At 39.7% G+C, this 19,459-nt stretch overlaps 1 protein-coding gene across 4 annotated transcripts in view; it reads left to right on the top strand.

Annotated features, from left to right (window-relative positions):
- Nucleotides 1-19,459, top strand: part of inpp5ka (inositol polyphosphate-5-phosphatase Ka) — a 137,960-nt gene that overhangs the window by 95,528 nt on the left and 22,973 nt on the right. For all 4 annotated transcript variants that reach the window (XM_077541123.1, XM_077541122.1, XM_077541121.1 and 1 more), the window contains exons 3-6: nucleotides 15,860-15,964; nucleotides 17,067-17,175; nucleotides 17,271-17,387; nucleotides 17,492-17,667. In XM_077541123.1, coding sequence (XP_077397249.1) covers nucleotides 15,860-15,964; nucleotides 17,067-17,175; nucleotides 17,271-17,387; nucleotides 17,492-17,667 — 507 coding nt within the window. The remainder of the gene's footprint in view (nucleotides 1-15,859; nucleotides 15,965-17,066; nucleotides 17,176-17,270; nucleotides 17,388-17,491; nucleotides 17,668-19,459) is intronic.

Here is a 19,459-nt window from a genome sequence, read left to right as displayed (position 1 = left end):
TTTTATTTATTTTTATTTATTTTTTGATCGCCTCTATGGACAATAAAAGCAACATTGTGCAATGAGTACGAGCGATGATGTGTGTATATCTACTTTTACGAAAAATACCAATCAGGGCAACTCATTGCCTAAAAATAAAAAAAAGACGCTGATTTTTGCAGATCTTAACAATCACCAAAACCCATTGAGCTTGACATAATCATCACACCTGGGAAAAAAAAAAAAATCCACATGTTTATCATGCCATTTTCAAAGAAATTCTGCTTCCAATGTGCCAGTACCCCAATGTGCAAGTTCCCCAACGTGCAAGTACCCCAACGTGGCCCGGGCTGCGAGGGCCCTTTATAGCTGCTCGCAGCTCTAGTTATTATTATTCTTCTTCTTTATTCTCCGCAAACGATCGCGATTTTGGGTACCTAAACATTCACGAAAACTCACCAAACTTTGCACACTCCTCAGGCCCGGCGAAAAATTTGATATTATGAAGTCGTCATAACAATGCGACTCGATAGCGCCCCCTAGCGTAGAAAAATAAAAACCAAGCCCGGCACGTTTGAGCTAGAGCAACAAAAATTGGCAGGCACGTGTAGCACCGCGAGACGCACAAAAAAGTCTATTGGGACCATGTAGCTAAAATGTACAGGAAGTGAGCTATGAATTTTTTTATGTCCAATTTTGGCCTATTTTGGCACATTCACTGTGGTCATGCTTTTTCCCCCTTTGCAAAATTTTTTCATCCAATTGACTTCAAACTTGGCATTTATCATCTCAAGACCTGAGAGAAAAACTGGGCAAAACATCTTGCCTTTTTGAAATACTATATGACGGGGGCGGGGCATCAAATATTGCCTTTAAAATTTCATTTGTCCAGAAAGAGCAAATGCTGAATAACTCCCATGTACAAGCTCCAAAAAATCTCAAACTTCTCAGGCAACGTAATAGTCACGGCCTGAAAACATCTATATGATAAAATTCAGTTATACATATAGCGCCACCTAGTGGTTACAATAAAAGTCATACTTTACGTTTTTAGCTACTGTGCTGAGCTCGTTGAAGGGATCCATTTGAAAATTGGTCAGAAAAGCCTTAAGATGTTGATCATGCCCCACACCGAATATTGTAACTTTTCGCCAAAGGGCGTGGCCGCTACGGTGACGCAAAGTCTGAAGATTTTTCGTGAAAATAAAAGCTGCATTAACTTGACCGAGATGATCCTATCTTCTCAAAATTTCACACATTTGATGAGAGTCCAGCCCTAAAGACATCTACTGACTTATATTTCATCTAACTGATAGCGCCACCTAGTGGCAATTTTTTTTATTACGAATTTTCTTCTACGTTTTTCTCCAAACACGTTAACTGGACCTACCTCTTATTTGCTCAGATGAGGGTTTCGGCCTTCATGATGTCACAACACGAAGTTTGTGAGTTTTCGCGAATTGCTGTGGGCGTGGCTAAGCGCTGTTCGCCAAGAAAACAACGCCAGTTTTGAGGGTCTAAACATGCACAGAAACTCATGAAACTTGGCACACACATCTGGCCTGGTAAAATGAGCAATATTTTATTGTTGATTGTGCTATTTTTACAAAAATTACTCAATAGCGCCCCCTAGAAGTTTTTAACGAAGCAGCCCCGGTTGTACGTTTAAGCAAGAACGACGAATATTTTTAGGTGTATGAGGGAGCCCAAGACCTACAAAAAAGTCTCTTGGACCCATATGCTAAAATGAACAGGAAGTGAGCTACGAATTTTTGAATGTCCCATTTTTGACGATTTTTGCACATTCACAGGGGGCAGACTTTAGCCCACTTCTCCTACACGTTTCATCCGACTGAGTTAAGACTTGGCCTGGACCATGTCAAGACCTGAGCCAACGACAGGGGGGAAAAATTTTGTCTTTTCGAAATACTATATTATGAGGGCGGGGCATCAAATTTTGTGTTTCGCAATGAAAAAGGATATGCTTGATAACTCCCCGGTACATGCTCCAAAAAATCCCAAACTTGACATGTATGTTTATCGTCAAGGCCTGAAGTTATCTCTGTGACAACATTCAGTTATATATGCAGCGCCACCTAGCCCTTGAGGAATAAAAAAAAAATACCCCACATACGGTATTTTGTACAAAAAATGTACACTCATTCTAAGTGTGATAACTCAGTCATTTATGAATATTCTTTTAGTTTCCACCACTCAAATTGTTCACTGGCTTCACACCGATCCAAACGTATGTACATTTCCATTTTGTTTTATTCATTTTTGATTGCCCCTTTGGACAATAAAAGTAACATTGTGCAATGAGTACAACGAGCGATGATGTGTATATACACTTTTACAAAAAATACCAATCAGGGCAACTCATTGCCTAAAAATAAAAAATAAGACGCTGATTTTTGCAGATCTTAACAATCACCAAAACCCATTGAGCTTGACACACTCATCACACCTGGCAAAAAAAAAAAATCCACGTTTATCATGCCATTTTCAAAGAAATTCTGCTTCCAATGTGCCAGTACCCCAATGTGCAAGTTCCCCAACGTGCAAGTACCCCAACGTGGCCCGGGCTGCGAGGGCCCTTTATAGCTGCTCGCAGCTCTAGTTATTATTATTATTCTTTATTCTCCGCAAACGATCGCGATTTTGGGTACCTAAACATTCACGAAAACTCACCGAACTTTGCACACTCCTCAGGCCCGGCGAAAAATTTGATATTATTAAGTCGTCATAACAATGCGACTCGATAGCGCCCCCTAGCGTAGAAAAATAAAAACCAAGCCCGGCATGTTTGAGCTAGAGCAACAAAAATTGGCAGGCACGTGTAGCACCCCGAGACGCACAAAAAAGTCTATTGGGACCATGTAGCTAAAATGTACAGGAAGTGAGCTATGAATTTTTTAATGTCCAATTTTGGCCTATTTTGGCACATTCACTGTGGTCATGCTTTTTCCCCCTTTGCAAACATTTTTCATCCAATTGACTTCAAACTTGGCATTTATCATCTCAAGACCTGAGAGAACAACTGGGCAAAACATCTTGCCTTTTTTAAATACTATATGACGGGGGCGGGGCATCAAATATTGCCTTTAAAATTTCATTTGTCCAGAAAGAGCAAATGCTTAATAACTCCCATGTTCAAGCTCCAAAAAATCTCAAACTTCTCAGGCAACGTAATAGTCACGGCCTGAAAACATCTATATGATAAAATTCAGTTATACATATAGCGCCACCTAGTGGTTACAATAAATGTCATACTTTACGTTTTTAGCTACTGTGCTGAGCTTGTTGAAGGGATCCATTTGAAAATTGGTCAGAAAAGCCTTAAGATGTTGATCATGCCCCACACCGAATATTGTAACTTTTCGCCAAAGGGCGTGGCCGCGACGGTGACGCAAAGTCTGAAGATTTTTCGTGAAAATAAAAGCTGCATTAACTTGACCGAGATGATCCTATCTTCTCAAAATTTCACACATTTGATGAGAGTCCAGCCCTAAAGACATCTACTGACTTATATTTCATCTAACTGATAGCGCCACCTAGTGGCAATTTTTTTTCTTACGAATTTTCTTCAACGTTTTTCTCCAAACACGTTAACTGGACCTACCTCATATTTGCTCAGATGAGGGATTCGGCTTTCATGATGTCACAACACGAAGTTTGTGAATTTTCGCGAATCGCTGTGGGCGTGGCTAAGCACTGTTCGTCAAGAAAACAACGCCAGTTTTGAGGGTCTAAACATGCGCAGAAACTCATGAAACTTGGCACACACATCTGGCCTGGTAAAATGAACAATATTTCATTGTTGATTGTGCTATTTTTACAAAAATGACTCAATAGCGCCCCCTAGGAATTTTTAATGAAGCAGCCCTGGTTGTACGTTTAAGAAAGATCTACGAAAATTTTTAGGTGTATGAGGGAGCCCAAGACCTACAAAAAAGTCTCTTGGACCCATATGCTAAAATGAACAGGAAGTGAGCTACGAATTTTTGAATGTCCCATTTTTGACGATTTTTGCACATTCACAGGGGGCAGACTTTTGCCCACTTCTCCTACACGTTTCATCTGACTGAGTTAAGACTTGACCTGGACCATGTCAAGACCTGAGCCAACGACAGGGGGAAAAATCTTGACTTTTCGAAATACTATATGATGAAGGCGGGGAATCAAAATTTGTGTTTCGCCCAATTTTGAGGGCCTAAACTGGCCCAGAAACACATGAAACTTGGCACACACATCTGGCCTGGCAAAATGAGCAATTTTTTATCGTCGATTGTGCTATTTTTACAAAAATGACTCAATAGCGCCCCCTAGAAATCTTTAACGAAACAGCCCCAGTTGTACGTTTAAGCAAGAGCTACAATTTTTTTTAGGTGTATTAGGAAGCCCAAGACCTACAAAAAAGTCTCTTGGACCCATATGCTAAAATGAACAGGAAGCGAGCTACGAATTTTTGAATGTCCCATTTTTGACGATTTTTGCACATTTACAGGGGGCATACTTTTGCCCCCTTCTCCTACACGTTTCATCCGACTGACTTCAGACTTGACCTGGACCATGTCAAGACCTGAGCCAACGACAGGGGGAAAAATCTTGACTTTTCGAAATACTATATGATGAGGGCGGGGCATCAAAATTTGTATTTTGCAATGAAAAAGGATAAGCTTAATAACTCCCCAGTACATGCTCCAAAAAATCCCAAACTTGACATGTATGTTTATAGTCAAGACCTGAAGCTATCTCTATGACAACATTCAGTTATAAATACAGCGCCACCTAGTCCTTGAGGCAAAAAAAAAAAAGCGTCACTTACGGTATTTTTACAAAAATTGTAAACTTATTGTAAGTGTGATAACTAAGTCATTTATGAATATTCTTTTACTTTCCACCACTCAATATGTTCACTGGCATCAGACCGATCCAAACATATGTGCTTTTTTATTTAGTTTAATTTTTATTTTATTTTTTTTGATCGCCTCTATGGACAATAAAAGCAATATTGTGCAATGAGTACGAGCGATGATGTGTATATGTACCTTGACAAAAAATACCAATCAGGGCAACTCATTGCCTAAAAATAAAAAAAGACGCTGATTTTTGCACATCTTAACAATCACCAAAACCCATTGAGCTTGACACAATCATCACACCTGGAAAAAAAAAAAAATCCACGTAATGGTTTATCATGCCATTTTCAAAAAAATTCTGTTTCCAATGTGCCAGTACCCCAACGTGCAAGTACCCCAACGTGGCCCGGGCTGCGAGGGCCCTTTATAGCTGCTCGCAGCTCTAGTTATTATTATTCTTCCTCTTCTTCTTCTTTATTCTCCGCAAACGATCGCGATTTTGGGTACCTAAACATTCACGAAAACTCACCGAACTTTGCGCACTCTTCGGGCCCGGCGAAAAATTTGATATTATGAAGGCGTCATAACAACGCGACTCTATAGCGCCCCCTAGGGTAGAAAAATAATAACCAAGCCCGGCACGTTTGAGCGAGAGCAACGAAAATTGGCAGGCACGTGTAGCACGCCGAGACGCACAAAAAAGCCTATTGGGACCATGTAGCTAAAATGTACAGGAAATGAGCTATGAATTTTTTTATGTCCAATTTTGGCCTATTTTGGCACATTCACTGTGGTCATGCTTTTTCCCCCTTTGCAAACATTTTTCATCCAGTTGACTTCAAAATTGGCATTTATCATCTCAAGACCTGAGACAACAACTGGGCAAAAAACCTTGACTTTTTGAAATACTATATGACGGGGGCGGGGCATCAAATATTGCCTTGAAAATTTCATTTGTCCAGAAAGAGCAAATGCTTAATAACTCCCATGTTCAAGCTCCGAAAAATCTCAAACTTCTCAGAAAACGTAATAGTCACGGCCTGAAAACATCTATATGATAAAATTCAGTTATACATATAGCGCCACCTAGTGGTAACAATAAATGTCACACTTTACGTTTTTAGCTACAGTGCTGAGCTCGTTGAAGGGATCCAGTTGAAAATTGGTCAGAAAAGCCTTAAGATGTTGATCATGCCCCACACCGAATATTGTAACTTTTCGCCAAAGGGCGTGGCCGCTACGGTGACGCAAAGTCTGAAGATTTTTCGTGACAATAAAAGCTGCATTAACTTGACCGAGATGATCCTATCTTCTCAAAATTTCACACATTTGATGAGAGTCCAGCCCTAAAGACATCTACGAACTTATATTTCATCTTACTGATAGCGCCACCTAGTGGCATTTTTTTTTTCTTACGAATTTTCTTCTACGTTTTTGTCCAAACACGTTAACTGGACCTACCTCAGATTTGCTCAGATGAGGGTTTCGGCCTTCATGATGTCACAACACGAAGTTTGTGAGTTTTCGTGAATTGCTGTGGGCGTGGCTAAGCGCTGTTCGCCAAGAAAACAACGGCGGTTTTGAGGGTCTAAACATGCACAGAAACTCATGAAACTTGGCACACACATCTGGCCTGGTAAAATGAGCAATATTTTAATGTTGATTGTGCTATTTTTACAAAAATGACTCAATAGCGACCCCTAGAAAATTTTAACGAAGCAGCCCCGGTTGTACGTTTAAGCAAGATCTACGAAAAATTTTAGGTGTATGAGGGAGCCCAAGACCTACATAAAAGTCTCTTGGACCCATATGCTAAAATGAACAGGAAGTGAGCTACGCATTTTTGAATGTCCCATTTTTGATGATTTTTGCACATTTACAGGGGGCATACTTTTGCCCACTTCTTCTCCACATTTCATCCGACTGAGTTAAGACTTGACCTGGACAATGTCAAGACCTGAGCCAACGACAGGGGGGAAAATCTTGACTTTTCGAAATACTATATGATGAGGGCGTGGCATCAAAATTTGTGTTTCGCAATGAAAAAGGATATGCTTGATAACTCCCCGGTACATGCTCCAAAAAATCCCAAACTTGACATGTATGTTTATCGTCAAGGCCTGAAGTTATCTCTATGACAACATTCAGTTATATATGCAGCGCCACCTAGCCCTTGAGGCATGAAAAAAAAATACCCCACATACGGTATTTTGTACAAAAAATGTAAACTCATTCTAAGTGTGATAACTAAGTCATTTAGGAATATTCTTTTACCTTCCACCACTCAAAATGTTCACTGGCATCAGACTTATCCAAACATATATATATTTGTATTTTTTTTTGATAGCCTCTATGGACATTAAAAGCAATATCGTGAATGAAGGATATGCTTAATAACTCCACGGTACATGCTCCAAAAAAAATCCCACACTTGACATGTATGCTTATAATCAAGGCCTGAAGGTATCTCTATGACAACATTCAGTTATAAATACAGCGCCACCTAGCCGTTGAGGCTTATATAAAAAAAAATTAAAAAAATACCCCACATACGGTATTTTGTACAAAAAATGTACACTAAGTGTGATAACTAAGTCATTTATGAATATTCTTTTAGTTTCCACCACTCAAATTGTTCACTGGCTTCACACCGATCCAAACGTATGTACGTTTCCATTTTGTTTTATTCATTTTTGATTGCCCCTTTGGACAATAAAAGTAAACATTGTGCAATGAGTACAACGAGCGATGATGTGTATATACACTTTTACAAAAAAAATACCAATCAAGGCAACTCATTGCCTAAAAATAAATAAGGACGCTGATTTTTGCAGGTCTTAACAATCACCAAAATCCGTTGAGCTTGACAGACACTGGCAAAAAAAATATTCTACATGTAAACGTTTATTATGCCATTTTCAAAGAAATTTTGCTTCCAATATGCCAGTACCCCAACGTGCCAGTACCCCAACGTGCAAGTACCCCAACGTGCAAGGACCCCAACGTGGCCCGGGCTGCGAGGGCCCTTTATAGCTGCTCGCAGCTCTAGTTATTATTCTTCTTCTTCTTCTTCTTTATTCTCCGCAAACAATCGCGATTTTGGGTACCTAAATATTCACGAAAACTCACCGAACTTTGCACACTCCTCAGGTCCGACGAAAAATTTGATATTATGAAGTCGTTATAACAACGCGACTCTATAGCGCCCCCTAGCATAGAAAAATAAAAACCAAGCCCGGCACGTTTGAGCTAGAGCAACGAAAATTGGCAGGCACGTGTAGCACCCCGAGACGCACAAAAAAGTCTATTGGGACCATGTAGCTAAAATGTACAGGAAGTGAGCTATGAATTTTTTAATGTCCAATTTTGGCCTATTTTGGCACATTCACTGTGGTCATGCTTTTTCCCCCTATGCAAACATTTTTCATCCCATTGACTTCAAACTTGGTATTTATCATCTCAAGACCTAAGAGAACAGCTGGGCAAAAAGTCTTGCCTTTTCGAAATACTATATGACGGGGGCGGGGCATCAAATATAGCCTTTAAAATTTCATTTGTCCAGAAAGAGCAAATGCTGAATAACTCCCATGTACAAGCTCCAAAAAATCTCAAACTTCTCAGGCAACGTAATAGTCACGGCCTGAAAACATCTATATGACAAAATTCAGTTATACATATAGCGCCACCTAGTGGTTACAATAAATGTCATACTTTACGTTTTTAGCTACTGTGCTGAGCTCGTTGAAGGGATCCAGTTGAAAATTGGTCAGAAAAGCCTTAAGATGTTGATCATGCCCCACACCGAATATTGTAACTTTTCGCCAAAGGGCGTGGCCGCTACGGTGACGCAAAGTCTGAAGATTTTTCGTGACAATAAAAGCTGCATTAACTTGACCGAGATGATCCTATCTTCTCAAAATTTCACACATTTGATGAGAGTCCAGCTCTAAAGACATCTACTAACTTACATTTCATCTAACTGATAGCGCCACCTAGTGGCAATTTTTTTTCTTACGAATTTTCTTCTACGTTTTTCTCCAAACACGTTAACTGGACCTACCTCATATTTGCTCAGATGAGGGTTTCGGCCTTCATGATGTCACAACACGAAGTTTGTGAGTTTTCGCGAATTGCTGTGGGCGTGGCTAAGCGCTGTTCGCCAAGAAAACAACGCCAGTTTTGAGGGTCTAAACATGCACAGAAACTCCTGAAACTTGGCACACACATCTGGCCTGGTAAAATGAACAATATTTTATTGTTGATTGTGCTATTTTTACAAAAATGACTCAATAGCGCCCCCTCGAAATTTTTAACGAAGCAGCCCCGGTTGTACGTTTAAGCAAGAACGACGAATATTTTCAGGTGTATGAGGGAGCCCAAGACCTACAAAAAAGTCTCTTGTACCCATATGCTAAAATGAACAGGAAGTGAGCTACGAATTTTTGAATGTCCCATTTTTGACGATTTTTGCACATTCACAGGGGGCAGACTTTTGCCCACCTCTCCTACACGTTTCATCCGACTGAGTTAAGACTTGGCCTGGACCATGTCAAGACCTGAGCCAACGACAGGGGGAAAAATTTTGACTTTTCGAAATACTATATGATGAGGGCGGGGCATCAAAATTTGTGTTTCGCAATGAAAAAGGATATGCTTGATAACTCCCCGGTACATGCTCCAAAAAATCCCAAACTTGACATGTATGTTTATCGTCAAGGCCTGAAGTTATCTCTATGACAACATTCAGTTATATATGCAGCGCCACCTAGCCCTTGAGGCATGAAAAAAAAACACCCCACATACGGTATTTTGTACAAAAAATGTACACTCATTCTAAGTGTGATAACTAAGTCATTTATGAATATTCTTTTAGTTTCCACCACTCAAATTGTTCACTGGCTTCACACCGATCCAAACGTATGTACGTTTCCATTTTGTTTTATTCATTTTTTATTGAACCTTTAGACAATAAAAGTAACATTGTGCAATGAGTACAACGAGCGATGATGTGTATATACACTTTTACAAAAAAATACCAATCAGGGCAACTCATTGCCTAAAAATAAAAAAGGACGCTGATTTTTGCAGGTCTTAAGAATCACCAAAACCCGTTGAGCTTGACACACACACTGGAAAAAAAATATTCTAAACGTTTATTATGCCATTTTCAAAGAAATTTTGCTTCCAATATGCCAGTACCCCAACGTGCAAGGACCCCAACGTGGCCCGGGCTGCGAGGGCCCTTTATAGCTGCTCGCAGCTCTAGTTCTTCTTCTTCTTCTTTATTCTCCGCAAACAATCGCGATTTTGGGTACCTAAATATTCACGAAAAGTCACCGAACTTTGCACACTCCTCAGGTCCGGCGAAAAATTTGATATTATGAAGTCGTTATAACAACGCGACTCTATAGCGCCCCCTAGCGTAGAAAAATAATAACCAAGCCCGGCACGTTTGAGCTAGAGCAACGAAAATTGGCAGGCACGTGTAACACCCCGAGACGCACAAAAAAGTCTATTGGGACCATGTAGCTAAAATGTACAGGAAGTGAGCTATGAATTTTTTAATGTCCAATTTTGGCCTATTTTGGCACATTCACTGTGGTCATGCTTTTTCCCCCTTTGCAAACATTTTTCATCCAATTGACTTCAAACTTGGCATTTGTCATCTCAAGACCTGAGAGAACAGCTGGGCAAAACATCTTGCCTTTTCGAAATACTATATGACGGGGGCGGAGCATCAAATATTGCCTTTAAAATTTCATTTGTCCAGAAAGAGCAAATGCTTAATAACTCCCATGTTCAAGCTCCAAAAAATCTCAAACTTCTCAGGCAACGTAATAGTCACGGTCTGAAAACATCTATATGATAAAATTCAGTTATCCATGTAGCGCCACCTAGTGGTTACAATAAATGTCATACTTTACGTTTTTAGCTACTGTGCTGAGCTTGTTGAAGGGATCCATTTGAAAATTGGTCAGAAAAGCCTTAAGATGTTGATCATGCCCCACACCGAATATTGTAACTTTTCGCCAAAGGGCGTGGCCGCTACGGTGACGCAAAGTCTGAAGATTTTTCGTGAAAATAAAAGCTGTATTAACTTGACCGAGATGATCCTATCTTCTCAAAATTTCACACATTTGATGAGAGTCCAGCCCTAAAGACATCTACTGACTTATATTTCATCTAACTGATAGCGCCACCTAGTGGCAATGTTTTTTCTTACCAATTTTCCTCTACGTTTTTCTCCAAACACGTTAACTGGACCTACCTCATATTTGCTCAGATGAGGGTTTCGGCCTTCATGATGTCACAACACGAAGTTTGTGAGTTTTCGCGAATTGCTGTGGGTGTGGCTAAGCGCTGTTCGCCAAGAAAACAACGGCAGTTTTGAGGGTCTAAACATGCACAGAAACTCATGAAACTTGGCACACACATCTGGCCTGGTAAAATGAGCAATATTTTATTGTTGATTGTGCTATTTTTACAAAAATGACTCAATAGCGCCCCCTAGAAGTTTTTAACGAAGCAGCCCCGGTTGTACGTTTAAGCAAGAACGACGAATATTTTTAGGTGTATGAGGGAGCCCAAGACCTACAAAAAAGTCTCTTGGACCCATATGCTAAAATGAACAGGAAGTGAGCTACGAATTTTTTAATGTGCCATTTTTGACGATTTTTGCACATTCACAGGGGGCAGACTTTTGCCCACTTTTCCTACACGTTTCATCTGACTGAGTTAAGACTTGACCTGGACCATGTCAAGACCTGAGCCAACGACAGGGGGAAAAATCTTGACCTTTCGAAATACTATAGGATGAAGGCGGGGCATCAAAATTTGTGTTTCGCACTGAAAAAGGATATGCTTAATAACTCCCCGGTACATGCTCCAAAAAATCCCAAACTTGACATGTATGTTTATCGTCAAGGCCTGAAGCTATCTCTATGACAACATTCAGTTATATATGCAGCGCCACCTAGCCCTTGAGGCATAAAAAAAAAATACCCCACATACGGTATTTTGTACAAAAAATGTAAACTCATTCTAAGTGTGATAACTAAGTCATTTATGAATATTCTTTTAGTTTCCACCACTCAAAATGTTCACTGGCATCAGACTTATCCAAACATATATATATTTTTATTTATTTTTGATAGCCTCTGTGGACATTAAAAGCAATATCTTGAATGAAGGATATGCTTAATAACTCCACGGTACATGCTCCAAAAAAAATCCCACACTTGACATGTATGCTTATAATCAAGGCCTGAAGGTATCTCTATGACAACATTCAGTTATAAATACAGCGCCACCTAGCCCTTGAGGCATAAAAAAAACCAAACCCACATACGGTATTTTGTACAAAAAATGTAAACTCATTCTAAGTGTGATAACAAAATCATTTATGAATATTCTTTTAGTTTCCACCACTCAAATTGTTCACTGGCTTCACACCGATCCAAACGTATGTACGTTTCCATTTTGTTTTATTCATTTTTGATTGCCCCTTTGGACAATAAAAGTAACATTGTGCAATGAGTACAACGAGCGATGATGTATATATACACTTTTACAAAAAATACCAATCAGGGCAACTCATTGCCTAAAAATAAAAAAGGACGCTGATTTTTGCAGGTCTTAACAATCACCAAAACCCGTTGAGCTTGACACACACTGGCAAAAAAAATATTCTACATGTAAACGTTTATTATGCCATTTTCAAAGAAATTTTGCTTCCAATATGCCAGTACCCCAACGTGCCAGTACCCTAACGTGCAAGTACCCCAACGTGCAAGGACCCCAACGTGGCCCGGGCTGCGAGGGCCCTTTATAGCTGCTCGCAGCTCTAGTTATTCTTCTTCTTCTTCTTCTCCGTAAACGATCGCATTTTTGAGGGGCTAAACATTTACGAAAACTCACCAAACTTTGCAGTCTCTTCGGGCCCGGCGAAAAATTTGATATTATGTAGTTGTCATAACAATGCGACTCTATAGCGCCCCCTAGCGTAGAAAAATAAAACCCAATCCCGGCCCCTTTGACCTAGAGCTACGAAAATTGCCAGGCACGTGTAGCACCCCGAGACGCACAAAAAAGTCACTGGAAGCCATTTCCTAAAATGTACAGGAAGTGAGCTATGAATTTTTTAATGTCCAATTTTGGCCCATTTTGGCACATTCACTGTGGTCATGCTGTTCCCCCCTTTGCAAACATTTTTCATTCAATTGACTTCAAACTTGGCATGTATCATCTCAAGACCTAAGACAACAAATGGGCCAAAAATCTTGACTTTTCGGAATACTATATGACGGGGGCGTGGCATCAAATATTGACTTTAAAATTTCATTTTTCCAGAAAGACAAAATGCTTAATAACTCCCATGTACACGCTCCAAAAAATCTCAAACTTCTCATGCAACTTAATAGTCATGGCCTGAAAACATATATATGATAAAATTCGGTTATATATATAGCGCCACCTAGTGGTTACAATAAATGTCATACTTTACGTTTTTAGCTACTGTGCCGAGCTCGTTGAAGGGATCCAGTTGAAAATTAACAGAAACGCCTTAAGATGTTGATCATGCCCCACACCGAATATTGTAACTTTTCGCCAAAGGGCGTGGCCGTTACGGGGCCGCAAAATCTGATAATTTTTCGTGAGAATAAAAGCTGCTTTAACTTGACCCAGATGGTCCAATCTTCTCAAAATTTCACACATTTGATGAGAGTCCAGCCCTTAACACATCTATGAACTTATATTTCATCTTACTTATAGCGCCACCTAGTGTCAATGTTTTTCTTCCGAATTTTCTTCAACGTTTTTCTCCAAACACGTTAACTGGACCTACCTCATATTTGTTCAGAAGAGGGTTTTGACCTTCATAATGTCACAACACGAAGTTTGTGAGTTTTCGCAAAACGCTGTGGGCGTGGCTAAGCACTGTTCGCCAAGAAAACAACGCCGATTTTGAGGGTCTAAACATGCACAGAAACTCATGAAACTTGGCACACACATCTGGCCTGGTAAAATGAATAATATTTTGTCATGTATTGTGCTATTTTTACAAAAATGACTCAATAGCGCCCCTTAGAAATTTTTAACTAAGCAGCCCCGCTTGTACGTTTAAGCAATATCTTTGGATATTTTTAGGTGTATGAGGGAGCCCAAGACCTACAAAAAAGTCTCTTAGACCCATGTGCTAAAATGAACAGGAAGCGAGCTACGAATTTTTGAATGTCCCATTTTTTACGATTTTAGCACATTTACAGGGAGCATACTTTTGCCCACTTCTCCTACACGTTTCATCCGACTGACTTCAGACTTGACCTGGACCATGTCAAGACCTGAGCCAACGACAGTGGGAAAAATCTTGACTTTTCGGAATACTATATGATGAGGGCGGAGCATCAAATTTTGTGTTTCTCAATGAAAAAGGATATGCTTAATAACTCCCCGGTACGTGCTCCAAAAAATCCCAAACTTGACATGTATGTTTATAGTCAAGGCCTGAAGCTATCTCTATGACAACATTCAGTTATATATGCAGCGCCACCTAGCCCTTGAGGCATGAAAAAAAAATACCCCACTTACAGTATTTTTACAAAAATTGTAAACACGTTTCGCAATGAAAAAGGATATGCTTGATAACTCCCCGGTACATGCTCCAAAAAATCCCAAACTTGACATGTATGTTTATCGTCAAGGCCTGAAGGTATCTCCATGACAACATTCAGTTATATATGCAGCGCCACCTAGCCCTTGAGGCAGAAAAAAAAAATACCCCACTTACGGTATTTTTACAAAAATTGTAAACTCATTCTCAGTGTGATAACTAAGTCATTTATGAATATTCTTTTACTTTTCACCACGCAAAATGTTCACTGGCATCAGACCTATCCAAACATACGTATTTTTTATTTAGTTTTATTTATTTTTGATAGCCTCTATGGACGTTAAAAGCAGTATCGTGAATGAAGGATATGCTGAATAACTCCCCGGTACATGCTTCAAAAAATCCCAAACTTGACATGTATATTTATAGTCAAGGCCTGAAGGTATCTCTATGATAAAATTCAGTTATAAATACAGCGCCACCTAGTCCTTGAGGCATAAAAAAAAAAAAAAAAAAAACCACTTACGGTATTTTGTACAAAATGTGTGAACTCATTGTAAGTGTTATAACTAAGTCATTTATGAATATTCTTTTACTTTCCACTACTCAAGATGTTCACTCGTATCAGACCGATCCAAACATATGTACTTTTTTATTTTGTTTTATTTATTTTTGATAGCCTCTATGGACAATAAAAGCAACATCGTGCAATGAGTACGAGCGACGATGGGTATATATACTTTTGCAAAAAATACCAATCAGGTCAACTCATTCCTTAAAAATAAAAAAGGACGCTGATTTTTGCAGATCTTAACAATCACCAAAACCCATTGAGCTTGACACACACATCACACCTGGCAAAAAAAAAATCCACATTTAAAGGTTTATCATGCCATGTTCAAACAAATTTTGCTACTAATGTGCCAGTACCCCAATGTGCGAGTACCCCAACGTGCAAGTACCCAAACGTGCAAGTACCCCAACGTGGCCTGGGCTGCGAGGGCCCTTTATAGCTGCTCGCAGCTCTAGTTTTGTTTTGTTTTTGCAGTGCACATACAGTGCTCAACATATATGAGTATACTCCCTTTGAAAAATGTAAAATACTTTATTCAATAATCAATGAACATAAGTTAAACTAAAGTTGAACTAAAGGTAAACTAAAGGTGTTACAAACCTGTTGGGGTGTACTCATTTATGCTCAGCACTGTACTTCTGTATTTGTATGTAGAAGTATGACTGATTTGCATGAATCCGTGGTTGCAGCTGCGTGTAAAATTCTTCATTTTTCTGAGCTCATACTCTGAATGCATTTCTTTGAATGCCACATTGGAATTGATAAGCTTCCTTTTATAGGGAAGCTGGATGTAATTTTTTTCCTTATTGTTTTTTCCCATAAAATTATCCCCAGGTTACACATAGTGACATGGAATGTAGCCACAGTTGATCCTCCAGATGACATGAGCTCACTTCTGCAATTCGATTCTTCAAAGGATGCAGACCTCTACGTCATTGGGTAAGGTGGTTTTAGGGAAGGGAAACTGATTGTGTCCATTTATATATATCATATGCATGTATCATAATTCCTGCACTACAAGTCACTTTCCATCACTCAACTCTTTGACCGCCAAAAACGTTTAATGATGTATGCTAAAATCCTAATAAATGCCACGATAAACGTTATTTGACGTTTACTGTTTTTTTTTTCCTTGTGCAGCACTGCCTGCTCAATGGGTTGTAGAATCAAAAACACCCACTAACTATGGCCAGCAGATGGCAGCATTGTATCTTTTTCAGTGGGCTCACGGTAGATGAAATTACAATGAAACATGACTGATATGATGAAATTGAACATTTTCAAGGATGACGTGAATGATCAAAGCCTTTGTCACATTAAATTTAATTCACAGAGCGTAAATTTAAAAAAAAGAAAAAAAAGTCACTGTTGTGCAAAAAATGTATCTTTTTAATATCACTCAAATTACCTATTTTCGAATGGTGATTGCTAAAGAACGCAATAAGCTAGAAACATACTTTTTTATGTTTATGTAGTCGTAGTGCACAATATTTTTTGAGTGAAAATGCTCGAAATTGTCTGGCACTGTTGGGGTTGTTTTTTGGATAATGTTTGTCAATCAAAGAGTTAACAACAACTTTGCACATAATTTGCTCTGCTATTATCGTTTAGTCCAGGGGTCTCCAAGTTGGGTCCTCGAGAGCCCCTATCCAACCTGTTTTCCATGTTTCTCTCCACTAACACACCTGATTCATGATCGGGATCTTTATCAGGCTTCTGCAAAGCTTGCTGATTAGCTGATCATTAGATTCAGCTGTGCTGAAGGACGCAGACATGGAAAACAGGCTGGATAGGGGCTCTCGAGGACCCACCTTGGAGACCCCTGGTTTAGTCCTACCGTGCTAATGCCATTGCTACATTGCTAATGACTCTCTGTACTTATGTTTTACATTCTAAATGTTCTTTTTGATGGAGTTGCTTATTGCTATATTCCCAGTGAGACTCAAATCCTTGTGTGTTCTTACACTTGTGGCCACTAAAGATGAGTTTGATTCTGATTGTTAGGATGGTTAAAACGATTCCAAATGAATGTTGATGTTAGCCTGCAGGAGGTGTACTCTGGGCCGCTGAGATTCATGTCGGAAGTTGTATTCGATGACCCTTGGAGCTATGCGCTTATGACTGCCTTAGCACCGAGGCAATATGTGAAGGTACACAGAACACCCGACCCGACTAATATTGTTTTCCATGCGCTACACTATCTGCTCTATATGTGACATGTATCATACGTCCATATGCATTACAGGTGTCTTCCATCAGAATGCAAGGTCTGTTGCTGCTTATCTTCTCCAAACTGGAGCATCTCCCATTCATTCGAAACATCCAGGGCACATACACACGCACTGGCATCTTTGGATATTGGGTAAAATGTAGTTACTACAAGCACTGTAAACAAAAATGTACATGACCAATTTATTGATTGCTTTCGTTATGTGTGAGGAGACTATTTATTCCTCTATGTCTCAGGGTAACAAAGGTGGCGTGTCCATTCGTCTGTCTCTCTATGGTCACATGCTCTGCTTCCTCAACTGTCACCTGGCTGCGCATATGAAACATGCCGCCGAGCGAGTGGTCGAATTTGAGTACATTACAGACGCGCAGATTTTCAACTCTGAAAAGGCTGAGAGAATTCTTGACCACAGGTGAGTGCAGAAGTCCATCACCATCAGACTCGAAATGCTCTCCGCCAAAATAGCAGTGAATCACCCTGCTAGGTCTCTCCCCAAAACACTTTCTGATGTCATGGTGACACAGATCGAGAATGGAATAATTTTGAATTTAAGGTGACTTGCTGTCACCAGACATCCTAGAGCAGCACCGTGCAGGCCGGAAACACTTCATTCAGTGGTCTCTTCCCTTTACCACATAGACAATGAATGGCGCCCAGCTAAATCAATCAATCAGTCAATCAACTTTATTTATATAGCACCTTTTATACATTTAAAATGCAACTCAAAGTGCTGGACATCCATAATACAATAAAATAAAAGAAAGAAAAAGCCCCCCCATGATCGTACCCCACAGACACACCCAAAACTCAACAAACACATGAAAACCACAACATGGCGGCGCACAGAAGTACCCTGTAAGGAAAGGCACCCAGCAGGAGTGAGAAATTCATTGTGAAAATGATTCAGAAGCGTCATGAAACCGGGCAAAGAGCCACGGGTTGGTAGCTGTGTAATAGACTTATAAGGCAAGGCTCAATATAATTTTATTTTTATTTTATTTTTTTACCTTTGCTAATCAATGAATTCATTTGAGGAGCAACTTTGAAATTTCAAGGAGCAATTTTCCTTAGTTTAATCCCTGAACAAGACCTGGGTTGTATTGACCAATAAAAATATGACAGTACTGTATAAAGGAGGCCATTCCTGGGTGGAGTTTGCATGTTCTCGTGCCTGCGTGGGTCTTCTCCGGGTACTCCGGTCTCCTCCCACATTCCAAAGACATGCATGGCAGGTTAATTGGGCGCTCCGAATTGTCCCAAAGTGTGCTTGTGAGTGTGGATGGTTGTTCGTCTCTGTGTGCCCTGCGATTGGCTGGCAACCAGTCCAGGGTGTCCCCTGCCTGCTGCCCAGAGCAAGCTGAGATAGGCGCCAGCACCCCCCGCGACCCTTGTGAGGAATAAGCAGTCAAGAAAATGGATGGATGGATGTATAAAGGAGTAGTTGGAGCTGCAATGAATATATTAATATCTGAGTATCCTACTGACAATCCTATCAAACACTCAAACATTTGGATAAAATATATATTTTCCTTTGTTAATGAGAAATTATAAATACAGTAGAGAAAATAAAACATTTTACTTGCTCGAGAACAAGTAGCTGGTTGTTTTTACAACAGTTTCTATTTCTTAAATTCGCATTGTGCATTGCAACAAGCATTTTCCATGAGGCGTTTAAACAGAAACATACATTGCAGTTTAAATTTAGGATTTTTGTTTTGTGTAAAAAACACAGGATATGAATTTAAAAAAAAAGGCATGCTTTTAGCCGTTGTGCAACTTCATTAAAGTATCGAGCATTTTAGCATGTGATATATTACAGTGGGTTCATGGCTGTGCATTTATGATAAAGAATACGACAAATATTCTTCATACTACTCAAAGTCTTGGAAGTTTTCAAACTAAAATGAAGATATTGAGAAGAAACACAAATGCTGTATTTCTTTCATTTGACTTCACCAAAACCCTACAAAATCGTCACTTGTAGTAGCACTATACTGGCCGTACCCACACTGATCAAAACTTATAAGAACCCTGCATGAAACACATTTCCGCCCTCTTCCCCCCTGTCAATCGAATAGCTTCGCTTCCACCTCTGACTTCCTGCGCGTATGTGACGTGTCATTTATACACCTGCAGTTTTACTTTTCAATGTGTCTATATGAGGTGTAAAATGTCAATTTTGCCTCATAAATTGCGATGTGAAC

This window comes from Festucalex cinctus, chromosome 13, assembly GCF_051991245.1.
Source record: "Festucalex cinctus isolate MCC-2025b chromosome 13, RoL_Fcin_1.0, whole genome shotgun sequence".
Classification (NCBI taxonomy): domain Eukaryota; kingdom Metazoa; phylum Chordata; class Actinopteri; order Syngnathiformes; family Syngnathidae; genus Festucalex; species Festucalex cinctus.
This window is presented reverse-complemented; position numbering and strand designations above follow the sequence as displayed.